This window comes from Amblyomma maculatum, chromosome 8 (genome assembly GCF_055883805.1).
Source record: "Amblyomma maculatum isolate TAMU_Amacu chromosome 8, ASM5588380v1, whole genome shotgun sequence".
NCBI classification, from domain to species: domain Eukaryota; kingdom Metazoa; phylum Arthropoda; class Arachnida; order Ixodida; family Ixodidae; genus Amblyomma; species Amblyomma maculatum.
The window spans coordinates 109,765,452-109,786,240 of NC_139351.1; the positions used below are offsets into that span (position 1 = coordinate 109,765,452).

At 46.8% G+C, this 20,789-nt stretch overlaps 1 protein-coding gene across 1 annotated transcript in view; it reads right to left on the minus strand.

Annotated features, from left to right (window-relative positions):
- LOC146182166 (protein phosphatase inhibitor 2-like) overlaps positions 1-20,757 on the minus strand; it is an 82,685-nt gene extending 61,928 nt beyond the window's left edge. Inside the window, exon 1 of the mRNA XM_084577187.1 lies at positions 20,330-20,757. Within this exon, the coding sequence (XP_084433313.1) occupies positions 20,330-20,367 (38 nt within the window). The 5' untranslated portion in view covers positions 20,368-20,757. The remainder of the gene's footprint in view (positions 1-20,329) is intronic.
- Between the last annotated feature and the right edge of the window lie 32 nt (positions 20,758-20,789).

Below are 20,789 nucleotides of genomic sequence, written 5' to 3' on the forward strand. Positions count from 1 at the left end.
ACCCGTCCGAAAATCACATGTTCCTCATGCACTTTATTGATTTGAAATTACAGCGCTCGTCTGTTGTGCATCTCTTCTTGTGTTTCGTCTTTTCGCGCTGTTCCACCCACTATGCAATTGTACCAACTCGCCCAACTGTCCATCCTATTTGAAATTACTGCAGGCTAATCAATATTTTGGCCCACGAAGGAGGGACAATACAAGACATTTAAAATTCAGATACAAAAAAAATAAAAAGGCAGTTTATGCAGTTGCACTCAGTAAGTAAAAACAACAAATATGCCACTGAATACAAGACATTTAAAATTCAGACACAAAAAAATAAAAAGGCAGTTTATGCAGTTGCACTCAGTAAGTAAAAACAACAAATATGCCACTGATTTACTCAATAAAATGCTCCTCTAGAGCTTTACTAAAATTGGGAGACTGGAAAATGGCCTCAGGAAGATTGTTCCGATTGGCAATGGTCTAAACTACTTGAAAGTGTCGTCCTAGCAAAAATGGGTTCGAGCAATTGACTTCGGGAATGATGTGTTAGGCGACAACTCCGAGAATTGTGGGTCGAGGCATGTTTAATTTATTTGTCGAAAAGATATGCATAAACAGTAAGCAGGAGGTTTTCCTGCCCACTTCAAGCAGGGATATGGTTGGCTTTCACTATTGTCGAGGGTGTCTAATTTCCTGTATTTGTTATAAACTTGACAGCTTTCCTTTGCACCATCTCTATCCGCTATATCTTTATTCATAAATGGATTCCATAAAACCTAAGCAAAATGTACAAAGCAGAATAAACAGTTCATAGCCAGCACATTGAAAGTGACGAAGCATTCCTGAGCCAAAGGTATGAATATTCTTGATGGTATTCCAAACAGGCGAAGTAAGGCAAAATTTTGGTGAATCACCCAGTGAGAATCAAGTCTAGACCAGAAACTTAATAGTGTAACCTGTGGCATTCAAATGGGCCAAACTGTAATTTGTGCTTTGATACAATTGTGAAGAGTTTGTCATGCCCATTATACTGGAATAAAAGGAAATTTATTAGGTATGTCAGAATTCGAAGAACAATGATCAAGTCTGTCCGAGGCACCTAGGAGAATACTATTTATGTCCGTTCAACATATTTGAGGGGACAAAAATGTTGGTCTGCCTTTAGACCTTTTATTTTGCATTTAGTTGCCTTTAGCAAAACTGGCAGGTATTTAAAAATGAGAATAAACATAACACTTAATTTATTTCTCCATTCTATTTACAAAAACATGGCTGAAAATGCAAAGCAGTTGTCAGTGCAATAAGGTATGTGCTGCTTCTATGCAGTTGACATGTAGTGCTATTCTTTTTCATTTGTCAGAAGTTATTTTTACATAGAGCTGTTTGTAATGGTTTTTACTAATGGCGAATTCCAGTGGGAGAGCAGATGCACTCGAGAGCACTTCGAAAGTGCTCTCAGACAAGCCGGCGCCCTCCATTGGGAGAGCAGGAGTAGAATCACTGGCTCCCGATGGTAGAGGAGGAGGGCTTTTCCTCCGCTGAGAGCTGCTGAGTGCACTCCCGGCTGCTTTCTCGTGTAAAGCGAGAGTAGAGGAAGTCACATGGCATAAGGCACCATATCCGCACCATCTTTTTTTTTCTTGAGTTGGTGACGCTCAAAATGGCGGCTGCAAAGCGTCGATGGAAAGGAGTGGAAAGCTCAGGTGCAGTATGCGCTAGAGGATGAAAACTCCGACAATTATAGTACGAGCTCATTTCTCAAGCTCGAGAGCCGATTTTAAGACATGCTTCATGCATCTGTTCGATCAGCTGTTCTCTCCACCAGGAAAAAGGCCAAAGGTGGAGTCCTACGTCGACAAAACCGTAGCGGTGTACTTTTACAAAGAGGTGAGGTTTCTTTTTTCTCGGTGGCAGACCTCCTTCGGAAAAAACAACTACTGCCCCAAGAGATGCGACCGCAGAGGCATTCCTGCGAAGCCACCCATGGAGCACATCTTTTCGTTTCTTTGGTAAGTGCACTAGCCTCAGTATTCTAGGAGTTTAATGTTAACACTCAATTTTCGTTGTTGTTTTGCGCTGTTATAAATAACGAAAAATTCATTAGAATGCAAACGTAGCGTTAACAGTGAACTGTTTTCGCAACCGGATGCCTATTCTCTTTTGGACGTGGCCAATACATTCCTGCTTGCAGATTTTGACGAGATCCCCATATGGCCTCTTTGCTTGCACTGAAAGGAAGCTTTTATGTCACCATCACCCAGGTGCCTTACGTACTAAACACCATGTAGCTCACTTTATCGAAATATAGACAATGCCTTTGTGGTCTCCATGCCACCGCTAGAACTTTTATAGTTCTGCCGGTATTTATGTTCCAGCCCTACATCAGAAGAGGTGTTTTTTGATTGATGCAAGCACCGAAGAATGCTTTCACTTCCACAGTGAGAACCTTTCCGGAGTCAACACTTGTGGCCAACACTACTATTATTTAAGGTGTGTCCGCGCTTCTGCCAGCTGCCATCTAACACAACAGCAATATCGTCCTTGTCATTTAGCTTAACTGCCTCTTTTGCGCACGCTTCACTGATTCTTCTGCAGCGGCAGTGGCATGGGTGAGCAGTTCCGCATTGTATCGCGAAAATTTTGTTGGGGGTTTTGGGAAGTTTAAGGCCGCTATTCGGTCACTTTTTGGGTGCTGCGCCCATCTGCTCGAAGGCGCATCCGCCAGGTCCTAACAATAGGGCGGACGAAAGCATGCGTCCTCCACCCGGCTGCTACATCAAGTTGGTCAACTTTACCTTTTGGATGAGTCGGTCGCATGCATTCTCGGAGGCGCATCGCAAGCTCTTCTTATTTTTGTAAAGATGCCGTTTGCGAACCTCCGACTGAGCGTAGTGAGAAACAAGGCCTAGATGAATGGTGCCTGTTGATGAAAAATATACTTCATGTCGCTATTGTTTGTTTATTACGATTATTCAAAGTCATTTGGAAGTTTGCCTTGCCCTTTGCACAAGCGTACAGTGACAGTTCCCCCAGTCGAGTCGGCCTGCACCGAGTTGACGAGTGGCCGTCAAACTTATGGAAGATGTACTACTGCTACACAGTTACGGTACCTTGACGTGTTTATTTGGAGCCGTTTGTGATTGCTGCAGGATTTTCACGGACAGCATCAAGAAGCAGCTCCCCGCAGTGAATTAAAGGGGCGATGACAGGGTAGTTCGATGTATTGCTGTTTTATACTTCTGTGAATAATATACAGGTCTGCGATTCTAATCACAAAGTTTTAGTGCCTAGCGCGTGGCGCATATTACAAAAAAATGCGATAGAAATCGGAATTCGGAAGCTCCTCCCACCGAGAGCGACCGCCATTTTTAAATGCTCGTGTGATGTCACATCGTATACACGGTGCAGCGTCGTCTGCTAGGCAGGCTGCAATATCAAAGGACACGTCTTTTTTTTTTTTCTTGTGACGATTGACACAGTGGTTCATGTAGTAGTGCTTGATGAAGATGTTACCGCACGAAAGCGATATAGAATAAGGCATATTTTCTTCAGCACAAGGCACGCTCACAGTTAGTGGGCTGCGCGGTTCCTTAGGTTATCGATGCAATGATCTTTCGCATTACACCGGTGATGACGCCAGCACAGCCAACGGTCGCCTATCACCGTAGTGTCAGGTCATAACCTCCTATAAAGGAGGCTATCGTGAGGTTTTTGGCCCCGCAACGCCGACGGAACTGATCTGCGGACTATCGTCCGATCTGTTTTGGTCGGATTGGAGGCCAGCGAGAACTTGACATCCGATACTTGAGTGAACGGCCTCAACAGCTGCGCTTGTCTGTAGCTTAAACAAATTAGAAAAAGGAAAACAAGAAGCTACACTTTATATGTTCCCCCTTGTCATCCGCAATGACCTTGACCAGAAATGTTAGCAGGGGCCGAACTGCCGGCTCGTTCAGCGACGAGTAGGCCTAGCTCGAGTATGTGCGTCCGGTGTTCAGTTTCGGCGATTACGCACAACATATTCACAAGGACCGAGTGTGCACGCGAGCGACATGTGTAGACTGTGCGCGAAGGAGAGAGCCACCGCGGCTCACATCCTTTGGGACTGTAGCGTAAATCCGCGCGAAGCCAGCGAGAAGACGACGATCCCGCCGCAGCTAGAGGCTGCAACGAGGAGCTGTGATCAAGAGACACAACTCAAGGCCGTCCAGCAGGTCTCGGCAGCTCTAGAGAGGCAGCGACCAAGCGAAACCGAGGAGAGGGGGGGCAGCACCCCCAAGAAGGGGGCGGCGGCCCTCTCGAACCCGCGGAAGTAGCGAGGGACGTAACAAGACCTCAAGGAGCACAACGCACGAGACTGACGTAGTGGCCGCGTCACGGTAAAAGCTTGTCCTCCCTGCTTGGAGGGAGCCTAACCGATTCTGCAGGCATTTTAAATAAAAGTTGTTCTCTCTCTCTCTCTCTCTTCACAAGCTTTAGCGGTCGCATGTGGTCATCGAGTATAGTTCTGGCAGTAGCGACCCCAAATTGACTGCGTACACCACAAAGCGAGTGCACTTTGAGTGGGGAGCGTCGATATATGTGAGCCTATCTGGCGAGCGCACCCGGCAGCTGTCAGCGCCGCATGTGTGTATACCCGGCAAAGGCAGGGGACGTAGCATCCACGGCACTTCTTGCAGCGCAGTTGTAGTTCGTGAATGAATTAAGGTGCAACTGATGCGAAAAGTGGATATTTTTGGTATTGCTAGCTCAGTCAAATTCTAAAGTTAAAGCTCAGCTACTTTGGTCATCTGATGAGAAGAGAGGAGTCGCTGGAGAAAGATTTGATGTTGGGAAAGGTTGAGGGTCGCCGGAGAAGGGGTAGGCAGCGAACGCGATGGTTAGATGGCATTCTCGAGGCATTGCAGATGAAGCTATGTGATGTTAAGAAGATAGTGAGAGACCGGAAAGCGTGGCGTGACATGGTCCATAGGGTCACGAAGAGTCGGACACGACTGAACGCCTGAACTGAACTGAGCTCAGTTTGCATTTTATGCCCTGCGAACAAGCAGCATACATCCAGCCATTGCAAAAGCTATGTAAACAAACACTGGGGGCACAGTCGTAATTTGCGAATCGGCGCATTCCTGTGGGAGTTTAGGGTTCACACACTAAATACTAAATTGTGTATGCTTATGTTGAAGCACTCACGAGTCATTTTCTGGAGAAGCACTAGAAAACGGAAGATGATGCTCGAGTTCGTCGCAATCGCGCGCGCGGCTGTGGGGGAGGCGAGACGGAGATGGCGGTGACTGGGAAGCTCTTGTTCGGTGCGGGCATGCAGTGGAGAGCAATCGAAATTGAGTTGGGTTTTGCAATGACGGGACTGAAGCGGCGGCGGTGGCACATTCTTTCGCGCGCTGGCTGTGGCAAGACTGAACATAGTTTTGCAAAAATGCTTTACCAGCCGAAAATAATTAAGTCTGACTAACACGCACATATAACAGCATGTCACGAGGTATAGCGATTTGTTTAAAAGCTTTGGCTGCTCTTCTAATGTCGCAAGGTATGCTCTCACGTCAAGGTATGCCTGTTTGAGATTTACGCTTGTTTTTAGACCCAAAGAGCAATAGCAATCGCTCAACAATCAGGCACACGGCCAAAGGAAACATTGGGCCTTTTTATATGTGGGAGCGGTTGTTGCTAAAAGCAGCTAACTCTCATAACGTAAGAATAATATGCTTCTGATTGCATGCCTAAATTATACAGCATGAGCCTGTCGATTTCGGCCTTTTCAGCAATCTCTGGACAAAGCCCGAAACAAGCCTGAGGATCTCTAAGGTTGCATATTATAGCGAAGGCTACTCAAAGAAAAGAGAATATGTGAATAAAATACTTTTGCAGAAGAAAAAAAAATGCAGAGACCACCGTCCACATCGTGCATGCTAGAGTGCAGCCGGCACCGCGAATAGCAGACGACATGGAGACGTCACGGTTGACTTTGTGACATCAGCGCCCAATGGTTGCCAGACCAGAAGTTGATTCAGATATTATTAATAAAAATTAATTTTAAAACTATCTACTGCACGGAATGAGCTCAACTTTCGACTATTTATAATTTAAGGTGTGAGGAGTGAAATACAATAATCAGTTTATGCTCAATTGTTAGCTGTCATGACCCCTTTAATTCCCTGTGCGCGTAGACAGTTTCATAGCAGCGATAATTAGTGGGAGTGTAGCGAAAATGATATGTTCAGAACGACTGCTGTTTTGTCAAGTTGGTGAAATCACCTGCAAGTATACCTGCTACGAGTGAAAAGCTCACTGCGCACGCTTTGCTTTCCGAATGTTGATATGAATTTTGAGCTGTGCTAGTCGCATTCATTCGGCCCACAATGACCGAGCTGCACAGACATCTGGCGAACTGCCGTTTGAGCCATGTCAGTCAACATCACCAGGTCAACTACAACAGAGTTAACAACACACGACTTGCTTCAAGTGATAGTGATGGTGTTGATAGTGCTGGTGGTGATGGTGATAGTGCTGATGGTGCGAGGGGCGATAGTGCTGGCAGTGACTGTGCTTGTAATGAACCTGATGCCGAGCTACCAACACTCCGTCGGTCTTCAAGAAATCAGAGGCTACCTGCAAGATTTCAAGACTATGTGCAGTGATATTTACTGCTTGTACATATCTGTATATGCTTACCACCTGCTTCATTACTAGTACATATATCTGTTTCTTTTTAGGGAGGAATAGATGTAGTGTTCATTGGCAACTCTAAGTGCCCTTAGTTAATAAGTGTAGTCAATAACCATCAACAGATGGTGCTAATTTTGTATATACGGACAGGCTGATCACCGGGAAGAATCCGACACTGGGGCTGAGAGAAGTGTACCAACATCGTGCGACAGCGATACTTCAGATCTCAACAACCGGTCGGCGACAACTAATGCGCTTGACTGCGCCATCGCCCACATGGGGGCTAACACAGCTCAAGGACTGGACGGCATTCCCGCTGGGTTGATTAAATGTCTTGGCAAGGAGGCCCGCGAACAGCTTGCTGAATTATACACTGGAATGATCGCTGGCGACCCTATCCCCGAGGACTGGCTCCGCGGCAAGGTATGCCTTCTCCCGAAAAAAGGCGGGGATCGAGGTTCCATCAGGGACTACAGGCCGCTGACCATCTCTAGTGTATTCTACAGGGTGTTCGCCCAGGTACTGAAGACCTAGATAGTATCATGGGCCGAGGCGAAGGGCCTGCTTTCGGAGCTGCAAAATGGGTTCCGACAGGGTCGTCGCCTGGAAGACAACATCTTTGTACTGACGCAATGTATTGAAATAGTGTGCAAAGAAAATCGAGGGCTTGTGGCATGCTTCCTGGACGTAAGTAGGGCGTATGATAGTGTTCCCCACGAGCATCTACTCCATCGAATGGCTACTATCGGGTTGCCAACAAGATGGATTGAACTGCTACAGCGCCTATATAGCGACAACACCGTGGTGGGATACTTCGCCGATGCCTGCTCCGACCCTGTCCCCGTACGGGTAGGACTGAAGCAAGGATGCCCAATGTCGCCGATCCTGTACATGCTCTACACAGCAGAGCTCGAACACCACTTGATCCGCTCTGGCGTCGGATTTGCCCTTCCGTACTTGCACAATGGCATTCTAGAGTCCTGGACACAACCGGGCCTGGTATTTGCAGATGACATTGTGCTTCTAGCCGCGGAGGAAGCACAGCTGCAGAAGCTTGTCTCCATCTCCGCCGAACATATTGGAAAACTGGGGCTAGCCTTCAATGCAAGGAAATCAGCTGTGCTGTACTTTGCGGGCCCCAGCACCTCAGACCACCACCTACAGGTACCTCGGCATTAACATCAGTGCCCAAGGAGACGTATATGCAGCACACGAAGAACGCGTGCGACGTTCCTCCCAGCGAGCGTGCTGTATTTTGTGCAAACGCTGCCTGTGGGGATGCAGCCAATATGTAATAGTTCGCGAATTGTGGAAGGCTGTGCACGTTCCGGCCCTTACATTCGCGAATGCTGTGGTGTGCATATCAGCGTCTACGCGTGCTTGGCTGGAGCGCGGACAACACGAAGTTGGCCGAGTAGCCCTGGGGTGTCACGGGCGAGTTGCCATTGAGGCAATCCAGGGTGACCTCGGCTGGTCGTCGTTCGAAGCTAGAGAGGCAAGCAGCAAAATTGCATTCGAGGAACGGCTCCGCATATTACCCGACTCACGATGGGCACGACGAGTGTTTCGGTACCTCCACTTTAAGGGGACCAGAACGCAAGGGTGCTCTCGGGTACAGCGGTTGCGCTGCAAGTACAGACTCTGAAAATTCCACCCAAGAGAACGAGCTAACTGAACGCAAGAGCGGACATGCGGTGCGGACCCGGGTGCAAGCAGCAGAGACCGGCCGCTGGCAATCAGCTATGGAAACCAAATCAACGCTCCAGATGTACTGCACGCACAAGCAGGCAATTGCACCAGAACTCCTGTACGACAACAGCGGGGGTAGTGCCCTTCTTTTCGAGGCGCGAGCCAGAGCTCTGCGCACACTCGTGTATCGCCGGCGCTTCAATGATTCCGCCGAGGCACAAGCCGCCACTTGCAGAGCCTGCGGGAGACATGAGGAGCTCCTAGAACACCTGGTGCTCCACTGCGACGGGTTGTCTCCTCGACACGCAGATGGCGCCACCCTTTTGCGCGCATTGGGCTTCAAGGCGGGCGACAAAAGCGACGAAACGAAAGCTGTCGCAAGTCGCAGTATTTCCACCACAAAGGCTAGGCTACAACAGTGGTGGCAAATAACTCGGCGATGACCACCAAACGACTGAACATCGCACTCAGTGACTGCCACAGTGTGAGTGTGTGTGCCAGTGCGTGAATTTGTGCCAGTGTGTGTTTTGTGCGACAATGTGTATGCGTGTTTTGACTGTGTTTTTTTTTTTTTTATTTTTTTTTTTTTGCAATTTTTTGGTCTGATCCGGGGGACCCCGTTGATCTCCCGATACGAAGGGAATGACCTCAGACTCATCATCATCAACATCTGCTGCACGCTTGGATAAAGGGGGTCTCGTATGGCATGAGCTGAGTGAATGATTCCCGCGGTTACGCGCCGACCAACACGACATTAGCGTGCCTTGTTTTTGCTGTCCTTTTAATTGTTTCATCTTTCATTTATTGCGTTTCAGTAACAAAGGCAGACCTCATAAAAGGCTTGCTAAAAGAAAAATTACGGTGCCGGAGTTTATTTTCAATGAAGGTGCCCTAGCAGCAACAGCTACGAAGGCAAATATGTATGTACAAAGAATTTTGCTGCAGACATCTCCTCTAATGTTGCTCACATACATTGTAATATACACTGTGCTACACTCAGAACCACACGTCTAATGCTCTGTGTTTGATACACTGTCACACAAGGTGGCTGTTCTGGTGTGCTGCTCTTGATCACCATGACGATGCTGAAGTTATTGTTGCCTGAATTTGGTGTGCTCTCCCTTGCGGAGTGTTGCCCGTGCCACTTAGTAACCACTTGTAATATTATCGGTGGAGGTATAGAGTACCAGTTCCTGCGTCTCTTGTAGTAGTTGCGCATATAGCCCCTATGTTGGCGAAGAGCCAGAGGAAGACCAGAGAGCCAGGAAGGCAGTGAGTGTCGTGGTGTCAAAGGTTGTAATGGCATTTTTGAGTGGTCTCAGCAGTGTTGATCCATTCCTGAGCAACACTGAAAGCATTCGCAGAGGCAATAGCATCACAAATATACTTGTTTGTTTCTGCAATGTTTGCTCCTCGTCAGACGATATTCCGTCAAACCCTGGGCTATAATACTTGTTTGCTGTTGAAGAGTAGCGAAGGGTTGCAGTCAAAGAGGAGAGAGTACCTGCTGGTATCATGGAGTGAGGAGTTGTAGGCGAATGTAACGAAAGGTAAACATGTCCCAGTCTCAATGGTAGTTGAAAACAAAAACTGAGAGCATGTCTACCAGCATGCAGTTAAGGCGCTCTGTAAGGCCGTTAGTTTGGGGATGGTAGGCCGTAGTGAACTTGTGGAGCATCAGTGGGAAATGTCATGAATCATTTTAGAAAGCAGCCGCTGCAATCGAAAAGTAGTTGACAGGTAGCGGCATGAAGCAGGATGGCACCATAAAGAGAGCCGGCAATGTCAGAGGCTTAGCTGGCAGGGTGTTGTGAGGCATTGATAAAGTTCACCAATGAGTTTCTTTTAGAGGTACTGCTTCAGAAGAGGTGGTAGTCTTTGTGGAATAAGTTCTGCCCAATTTTAATGGCAAGGAAGATTCACGGAAGAGCAGTGCAGGTATCGAGGAGGTCGAACAATTTCTGGATGATAGTTTCATGGCCCTACTATAAACAGATGTTATTCTTGAAGGATAGCGTACAAGGAAGGTCGCAAATGTTCAGTTTATTTTCTAAACTCCCCACGTGTAAAAGAAATCTCATCAGGATGGTACCTTCTTGTTGCTGCTTTTGAGATTTCGTGTTATGGGAACTCTGCAGCAGAGCGGCTCCAATTAAAGTTGAAAGCAGATCGTAGGCACAATTGACCAGCCTGTAGCTGGGTTTTACATCTGTCGGCTGTTCTTTCACCTAACAGAGTAGCTTACGAGTGCAAGCAAATGTGCATGTGTGAGGCATAAGCATGCAAGCAGCCAGATTCTACACGACACAGTAAAGGGAGCTGCGAATTGTGTCATACTCTGAGGTTAAGTGTTCTCACAGCTTTTTTTCTCAAAGCTCTGTGCCATTGTCACTGCAGAACTTGCAAAAAATAAAAGGTTCATTCAACCCTTCTTACAACCTTTAATAATGATGAGTAAGTTTTATTGTTAGACCTACAGACATTGGAATTGTAGAATTTGAGAATTCCAATGTATGTTAAAAAAAGTCTTGTCACATTTGAAAGTTTGCCAGCTGAAATACCTGTTGAAATTCTTTTTCTGCCAGTACATCAGCTTGCGTTCTTTTGCCAGTGCAAGATAGTGTTTGCTAGTACCTGAATTTCTTTAAAATTACACACATCCTGGCAGGATTCAAGGAAAATGTGTAGAGCATTCTCCACAATTCTAGTTCATCCTTGCTTGTAAGAGTAGCCTAAATAGTTGGGTAAATTTATATATTGTTAAATAACAAAAATGTAGTGGGCAGAGTATATCCCATTCGAAGATAATAGAATATCTACTACTGTTTGTTGTATCACGCATATTTACAGAACATCTGAAAATGTGACAGCACAGCCTCTGCTTCGAAACATTGCTAGAGGTTAAACTGATATGGAGCTTGTATCGGTGCTATCATGTGAGAGTAGCCAGGACACTTCTGGATACTCCGAGACAATTGTCCTCCCTGATGACCCCAGCCTGCTGGATAAGCTGCTACCACTAACACCACTAACACCACCGACACCTTAAACAAGGCCACAACAACAACAACAAAAAAAAGATCCTTTCGTTGAACAGCTGGGACATAGATCAGCAAATCAGCAACCATAAACCACTTGACAGGGACGACACCATTTTGCCGTCTTTGATAGGCTACATGAGGGCAGTGAGATCAGAAAGAATAATCGACATGCAGTTGAAAGTGCTTGAAGTGATGAAGGAATTTGCAGAATAAACCCAGGTATGTTTCGAAATTCCATAAAATCATTTCCGATTCCATCTCACAATTTGCACCCTACAGCCTAGTATGCCTACCTGTAATGCCAGACTGTCATGCAGAGATTACATTCCAATTACTGCAACCTACTACTTCACCCTCTAATGAAAAAGATATATCTACCCTCTGGAAGTTAGACAACTTATTTTTGCGATCAGTAAAAGCTGAACAGCATCATCATGCAAATATTGCACCTAAAAGCAGGAGATAGTTGTTGAAGTCTCTGCAGGCACCATCAAGTGCTGAAAGACTGCATATGCATGCAGACAATGGGGCAAGCCTGCAATGAGCGGTGGTTTATAGAAAGGACTGGCCGCTTGACAGCTTCGTTATTCAAATGAATCTGTTGCTGCATCAAAGTGGACAGTTTGCTGAAAACCCTGCATTATCCCAGCGATAGCGCAGAGTCTGAAGCAATGGTATATGGCTGTACGCATGAGGACTGATGCAAGCCAGTGGATTCAGTGTCGAAGTTAGAGAGACTGGACTGTACATTTACGAGCCTACCGTTCATTGCATTATCTTGGGCTGGTTGATTAAATTATAGAAAATAAACTGTAGCGCAACAGTAAGTATAACGCTCAATTTGCCCTTACCTGTGATAAAATGTGTACTGCAGATTCGTAAAAGGTTGTTCGGCTGCCAGGGTGAACCATCTGACTTCTTCCTTTTCACTGCAGCTATCCAAGTATTTAGTTTCTTGGAATACTGTTTAGCTGACGGGAATCTAAAAAATGTTACTTCTGCACCTATATATGACACAGTGCATCGGCATCATGTGGAGCGCGTTTTAAGATGATGAGTACAGAGAGATTGTCAGGGGTCGTCCACTTGCTTTTCAACCAGAGTGGTGGTGCTGGTGTCGCAATTCCTCTGTGCATGCGCAAAGTATAAAATGCACGGGAATAGTGTTGTCACAGAATAGGCGGTATCCATTAATTTGCCCATGTTGCATTTATACACACGCGGAATTGTTCTGTAAACCCCATACGTTCACGGGACCCGTATATGTGACCATCGGTCGGGCGTGCAAGAACGCGTACGTGCACGTTGCCTCGGAACAGTATAGCTTTCCCTGTGTTAGCTACAACTCTCTCCATGCTCAAGCAGAAGAGTATGTGCTGCCTGTGTTGTACGTTCCCCACTCAAATTCACCCCTACTACGTCCAATGTATAGAGCTTCCTTTGTATATCTGTATATTCTTTTTTCCCTGGCAATGTGACCCCCAGAATCGAAGTTAGGGGCGTATGTGACTGTTGTTTTTGTTGTGCGTTATGTTTTTCAAACCTAAGATGGCAGCCATGCAGTGCTGAAGTGTGGTGTGTCTACGTGCGCCTTCCTCTGTGAGTGAACTACTTTGTGCACTGTATGTGTGTGTTTTGTTTCGGACCCCGACCCTGCACACAAGGCATCGTCGACAAGGGTTTAAAAAGGAGCCGCCGAGGCCCCAAAGTCAGTCCGCCCAGTTCGCTCCCGAAGAAGGAAACCCGAGCTGCTGCGTGCTCCCGGGGGGCACCCGAGCGCCGCCCGTCTGCGTCGTCTCAGTGATGGACTGCCGCCGCGCTCCCCGATCAATTGTATGTTCGAAACTGCTCTGAACTTTCTTTCCCTTACTGTTACTTGAATTGTTACTTCCATCCCCGGAAAAACATGACTCTGGATACGTAATTCAAAGTATTTAATTAGATTGTTTCTTCACTCATGTCGTTGCCTTTTAGAATGTAATTGCTGCGCTCTAAATGTTTTGTGTATTCCTCGTTCTGAGCCTATAAACCTCTTCTTATTGTTGTTTCAAGTCAACGCGTCTTCGTCTCATTCTCCACGTTTGCGTACCGGCATCGAACGACCACCCCCCTCTTTTGTCATGTCTCAGTGATGACCTCCGGTGATTACCGAGCGCATGACAAGTGTCCACAGCAATAATTTCTCAGGATCATTGCTGGATGAAAGGTCGTGCATTCAGGGCAGATACCTGATAAAACTTCTTTAAAGGCCCACTGTCCACCCTCCGGTCGAAAATATTTTCTTCCCCGGTGACTGTGAGACTTCGCCCCTAGAACGCAAGGCCGCAAAATGTTTTTGAAAAGAGTAACTAATAACGCAGTTACAGCCACCGCAATCACCCGATTCTGTCATGCTTCTCTCCTTCCGTTCCCTCGCAAAGGTTTTTCACTCTCCTGCCCGAGGTCGTCTAGCCTCCTCCGCGTTTGGCGGGAGGTGGGACGTGGCACTCCGCGGGCGCGGGCAAAAAAAAAAAAAAAAAAAAAAAAAGAAAAAAGAAAAGAAAAAAAAAAAAAAAAAGAAAGACGGCCGAGGCAGTGCGCGCCGCTGGATTCAGTCTGGCCGTGGCGAGGGAAAAGCGCGCAGCGAGCGGTAGACACCCATCCTTCTCCCGTCAGTCAGCGAGACGGACCAATTGATGTCGTTTGCGGTACGTACGTCCTTATCGTGGCCCGTCGGGCCAGCGCAGGAAACGGGGAAGCTGGCTTCCCAAAGGAGAGCATGAGAGAGCTTTGAATTGTATTTTCGATGCTTTGCGGCGCGCGTGTCACTGTAGCAATTTGCACAGACTATCTCCGGTACCTGATCGAAACACTGGGCTCCTTTGCTTAAAAGGGCCTTCCCTGGACAGTGGCCCTTTAAATTAGGCATTATATAAAAAAAGGAAATTGAAAAGGGCCTTTACTTTCAGCGCTGCAAAAAAAGCTGATGAAACGTGACCATCAGTTAACGGTGCGAAAAGGCAAAGGTGGGTAGCCTGAAGGGAGTTCGTGCAAGGATGAATGATGAAAATCCTGCCATTTCATCTTCAAAAATTGATGAAAGTCTCTCTGGACTGCAGAGGGGCTACACGTGACATTAAACGACACAATATCAATCCTCGATTACATCACAAGAATGTTGGGTTATGAATATTTGCTAACAGCACGTTTGAGCCAAGAACCACTTGAAAATATTTTTGTGATTTTAAGACAAATCTCTGGAAGCAACAACACCCGACCACCCGACCCCCCCTTAATTCCTGCTTTCAGTGAACTGTCTCACTAGCGGTTTAGCGAAAGCACCAGGCAAAGGAAATATACCACCAGCCATAATCAAAAGGCTCTAAGGGAAATCCGAAAACTCAAAGGAATCCCAGTCACCCAGTCAAAGCTTGATCAGCTGATGGATATTGGATGCCTTAATGAGGTGCACAAACTCTGAGTCATGTGATATGCTTCTTGACCACAGTTCCACTGCTACTGCAAGAACTTATTATGTCACCATTTATGTTGCCTGCAAATGCTTGGCAAGTCAAAATGTGAGGAATGCACACGAGCTCTGCTGCTCCCTGCTGGGTGCGAGAGACCTAAAGAAGCCTTGAGGAATGCACACGAGCTCTGCTGCTCCCTGCTGGGTGCGAGAGACCTAAAGAAGCCTGCAAGGAATGTGTACAAATAACTGAAGCAGATTTGATCAAATAACTGCCAAAGAATTGAAGTTTTCGTGTACGGCCACCTGATGTCAGGATTTCTGTTGACGAAGGAAGAAAAAAACTATTTCTATAAAAAAAAATAGCTCTTGCATCCTGGGACAGCTCCTAAGAGTCCAGGAGCCCTCTGGCCTCCACCTCACCCGGATCACTAGTCTTGACTGGTTCATCAGATTGGTGGCAAGCAAAGCATTCTCCCAGGAAGAGCGGGACTGATTCAGGATGGCCCCAAAGGTCCGCGGTTGTGGGCAGGCCCAAACATATGACAGAGGTTAGCTGCCAGCACCTGTGCTTAGTACTTAAGGCTAGGCACACGTGGCTGACTGTTACTGGCGAGGCATACGAGTTGGTCTAGTTCTACCTCCACACTGTGCACTCGTGTGTCAAAGTAGTGTTAGCGGTAGCTAAAGGTGCCTACTTTTGCAATAGTAATGACTGCACGATAGTCCAGTATGTCACCTTCACCACTGCCACAGAGTTGGGAGAGGGTTCCATCGGCACTCGGAAAGAAATTTCTCGAGCGAACGCATGAACGCGCAGATTACCGAGGATACCCTACAGCCCAGGTCCCCACATAGCAGTTATATGTGTTTGGAGCAGGTCTGTGTTGAAGTCTGGGTCGATGCCACAGAGAAAGTATCTGTGGTTTGTGAATCGGTGTAGATGACTTCCCGTCAGTGTGTTGGGCTGCATAGTCAATAACTATGGCTAGGTCAATGCATTCCGCTTCCCTTTGTCCCAAGTACGCTGGGCTGCAATGGTTGTATGTGTTGTAAGATTTGAGGAGGCTGCCTAGCGGTGGTGATCCCTGCCACTATCGTGGCGGATTGCCACATCAGTGTACAAAACACCCTGCAGGTTCCTAAATTGGTGAGTGAGGTGTTGGGTGCGAGCTCGTCTTCTCCCCAGGTGCAGTTCCGGATTCATGTTGCATGGCACGGGTTGGAGTCACAGCTGTTCAACAGAACGAATGAGAACGGGCCTCTCTGCAGCATCCGGCGTCCCCTCCAGGATGCGGTTACCAAGCTGGCGGAAGGGTCTGCGGCCATCAGGTGTGGCACATAGACACTTTTGCTGCTTTGACCGACGGACCTCTATACAGTCTTCTACAGTATTACGGACTTCGAGTTGTAGAAGCTTTGAGCGTTGACGAGTGTGACGGGCATTCTTTGTTCGACGATTGACGAGCACGTTTGTTGCTATCGCCGCCGCCAAGTAGCTTAGTTCTTTTGCGGGAGCAAGTCAGCCCAATAAATATTTAATTTCAGTACCATCAAGCCTGTGTCTTCGTTTGGTGTCAATGGCCTTGTCACCACTACGTGACAATAACAAGCAATATCAGAGGGTTGCAGGCGCTCGGTGCGCATGCGTTATTTTACTGTGCCATGCTGGTAGAGATTCTTGTAAAAGTGATACCGAGTGAAGTCGTGATAGACTACTACAAGCGGCGAAGCAACCAACCAAAATATAATGAACAGCAGTCGGCAGAAGCGGAGCTTCGATGATTGCTGGATCACCTACGCATCGAGGTGGAAGCTCGAGAACAAGCTGGATAGATTGGGAGATCGAACTGTCAAGAGGGGGGTAATAGCTCACCAGTCGTGACCACACGCACTGGTAATGACGAAACACGCGGCTGGTGTCGAAACTCCTTGCCTGCTTCTGTGCTACACAGCGCCACGTCTGGTCAAAGCGATGAGTGCTTATTCTGCATTCGACATTGCACGAAACGCAATCTTGCACTTTCGGCATGAGTCTACCAGACCGGAGAAGCCTTTCAGCCAGATCCGGCCGTTGTTTTAGAAGCACGAATCCAGGGCATAGGTCGAAAGACCGTCGTCGTAACATTCGCTGCTTGCAGTGCGAAGGGAGGCATGCGACTTCAATGTGCAAGTATACTGATACTCACTCACCCAGGAGAGGCACACAATACACACATAAGCAAGGACAGTGCCGCACTGATAACTGATTAATGATGATCATGATGACCGCAGACAAAATGGCACATACCCACGGCGGGGGATTGGCCAGGGTGCATTGTAGATTCTAAATATGCATGTTCAAAGACTGGAGTATTCCGATAAATATGGATGTTTAACTAGAATTTGGAAAACATAAAAAGGAAAAGAAAAGGTAATGAAATCATACCTAGCATAGGAATCTACCTGTTGAAATTATGTAATCATGAATAGCATCGCACACTGACACTTGCCCCGAAGGAGAGGAGAACTGGAATAGTTAGTGGAAGGCCTAATCTCGAAAGGGGAGTTGCTAAGTAAATTTTGCGGAGAGATGCGAACCTCCGGCAGAAGAGAAAAAAATGATCGATGGATTCAATTTCTTTGCAAGACTCACAGAGGTTAGTAGCGGATAGCCCCGAACGACATAAATTGATTTAGTTTGGGTCATCTGCAGCGCAAGAGAGTCATGGACACTTCATACAGCCTTGAAACACACATGCGGCCACACCAAGGCCATCTGAGGTGTTCGTAATCTGGTGCAGAAAGGAGAGGCTCGTTACTGAGGTGATGGAGACGTTGGAAATTTTGAAATCGTGCTAAAGTTAAGTAAACGGTATTAGGTATGAATGGAACAAGAGGTCCACTAAGAGCGGATTTTGCTAAAAAATCTGCCCTTTCATTATATGTAATACCACAGTGGCCAGGGACCCATTGAAAACGCAAATCTGAAATGTGAGGAGGAAGAAAAAAATAAAGGGAACGGCAAAGCAGTGTCCTTCAGATTTTCGAGCGATGACAGCACGGATAGGCTGTCATAAAAAAAAATAACCTTAGAAATATTACTAGGAATTTTAGTCGAGGCCAACTCAATGGCCAGAAACTCAGCAGCGAAAATTGGCATATAGTCTAGGACCCGAAATGAATAACTCCAGTCAAGAGCCTGGGAGTATACGCCAATAGCTGCTTTTTCATCCTGCTGAGACGCATCTGTAAAAATGGCAATATGGCTCGGAAAATTGTCTAGGTAATCCTCTATATAAGGGCATTTAATACATTGGCAGACAAATGCTTGGCATTCCCTGGGAGGGTGTCATCAAATAAGATTATAGTATCAGGCAGCCTGCCGGTGGTTAACTTGTACTAAAGAGGCTACTGATACTGAAAGTTTCGACAGCAGGGAATTAGTAAACACAACCTGAGGGAGCTTATACCTAGGCCAAATATTATCAAAGAAGTATGACGGGATCAAAGTAAATATGGGGTTAGCCACTCCAGAGACTGGCTCCAAAGACCTTAAATATGTTCGCACAGTTAGAAGCTGAAACCGCGAATTTAGATTAGGTATCCGAGCTTCCAAGTATTATATAGCAAAGCATTGGTCACTGATTTGGGCAGATCTAAACAAATGCGCAGAGCTCGTCGTTCCAAAACAAACAGGGGGTCAAGCTTGTACCTTGGGCACCCAGAAAAGAGAATGGAGCCGAATTCAAGTATTGGTCGTACGTAGGTCTTATAAAGCAAGAGCAGAGTGTTGCGACGCATACCATATTTTTTATCGCCGATTCTTATTAACCGGCCAAGGGCACGTTCACCTTTAAGCACAAGGCTTCTAATTTGAGGCCTCCAGTCTAACTATGGGTCGTATAATACACCGAAATATTTAATAGAATCAACCTGCGGGATTAGGACAGAATGATAGGATGGATGGATGGATGATAGTGGCTCTGCCCTTTGTATCGGACGGCAGCTTGCGCCGCCTAGCCAAAAAATTAAAAGAAATATATTTATCACTTCCCTATTTTTAGCTTCTAATTCGCCCGTATCTGCCCCTCTCCCTTTTTTTCTTCTCTTTATTCTCTTGACTTTTTCCACCAATCCTCTAACCTCTCTTTTGTTATCAAAACGCGTTCCTCATCCATTCGTCCATCTTCCCCAGCAAATCCCAGCGCTCTCTCCAGATCTGCCGCTTTTCCCGCGGGAAGGGCAGGACGAAGTTTTTGGCACCTTAGAACAACATGTTCCGTTGTTTCCGCCTCAGTTCCGCACGCCGCGCATTATATATCTACTTCCTGAAAATTTTTCCTGTACGTTTTTGTTCTGAGGGCCCCTGTCCTAGCTTCAAACAGCAATGAGCTCCCTCGTGAGTTGTCGAATAAACTTTCTTTCTTTATATCCTGTTTTCGAGTTCTATACATACCCAATGCTGATTTTCTGTGCATTCTTTCCTCCCACATTTTCCTTCCTGCCTCCTTTACCTGCTTTTCAATGCTGCTGTTTTGCTGCGGTGCATCTCCAAACTCTAGGTACTTAAATCTGAGCTTTCGGGTTCTGTTAGTCCATTTCGTATTCAGGCTTTTCATGAAGAGGTGCTTGTACATTTTTCGTGCCCACCTTGATTCCTCCATTTCGGTTAGTCTCTGATCATATTTTAGTTTGCTAATTGCCTCTCTAACCTCAAATGATGCCCAGCCCATATCTCCCTGGACTCCTTCATTAGGTGTGTTGCCATGTGCTCCCAATGCCAATCTACCTGCCTTTCTCTGTCTGATTTCAAGGCCTGACTGTACTTCTGATTTCATGCACAGGACTGCATTTCCAAAAGTGAGTCCTGGTACCATAACACCCTTCCATACCCCTCTAACAACCTCATACCTGTTATAATTCCAGAGGGCCCTGTGTTTCATAATATCCGAACTCCCTTTCCCTTTGTCTATCGTAATTCTTTCATGCTTTTCTAGGTAATTTTTTCCTTCACTGATCCATATGCCCAGGTATTTATAGCTCTCCACATGTTCAACCTTGGTGCCTTGTATTTCCACATCATTAAATACCATTATTCCTGATTTTTCGCTGCTAAATTGCAGTCCCAGCTTTTCGCCCTCTTCACAGATCTTAAGCAGCTCAACCCATCCCTCTTATCTGCCAGCAGTACAATGTCATCCGCGTACATCAATCCTGGTAGAACTTGCGTTACTTTCTGTCCTCCCTGCATATAGCTTGCATCGAATCCCATATTACTTTCCCCCCGGCGCCTTTCCATTTGGCTCATGTATCCGGACAAGGAAATGGTAACAGGGTTGCATTCTTTCATGCAGCAATCTTCTTTGTCTCGTTCTATGAGAGAGCAACATTCCGTGCTTGCGACGCGACGATCCAGAGCGTTTGTTGTGCACAAAGCCGATTCACTTACTGCAAGTTAGCCGACACAGAAATCTCACCTACCTCGTCGTACACCAGGAACCTCGTGCAGCAAAAGCGCAGACGCTCGTCCACGTTCATCACAGAATATAAGGAAACAACTTGTCGTTCTGTCGCAGAGCGTGCAGCGGTCGAAAGCACAAGCTTGCTCACGAACGACGCAACGCCGGCTGACTACCAGCAGTGCTTCCTTGGGTTATCTACCAGCTTCTAGCCGCGCACTCGCAGTGACTTAAGGCGTACTGACAGAAATGAGCCAACGTAGAAATGGTAGATTGGCCGGCTGGTCGCATCCGCTGCCGATCTGTTGACGCGATTTGTCAGCACCAATCCTTGTTTCCTTTTCTGTCATGAAGCCACTTTTTCCTTCATAGCCATGGTTAGAGTGAACTAGAAGAAAAGTCATAGCATGCCACGCCGCATACCGCATGTCAGGCAGGCGCCATTTTGTGGACTCAGCGCCGCGGCAAGGCAGAAGGCACGGTGCAAGGGATCACGGAAAC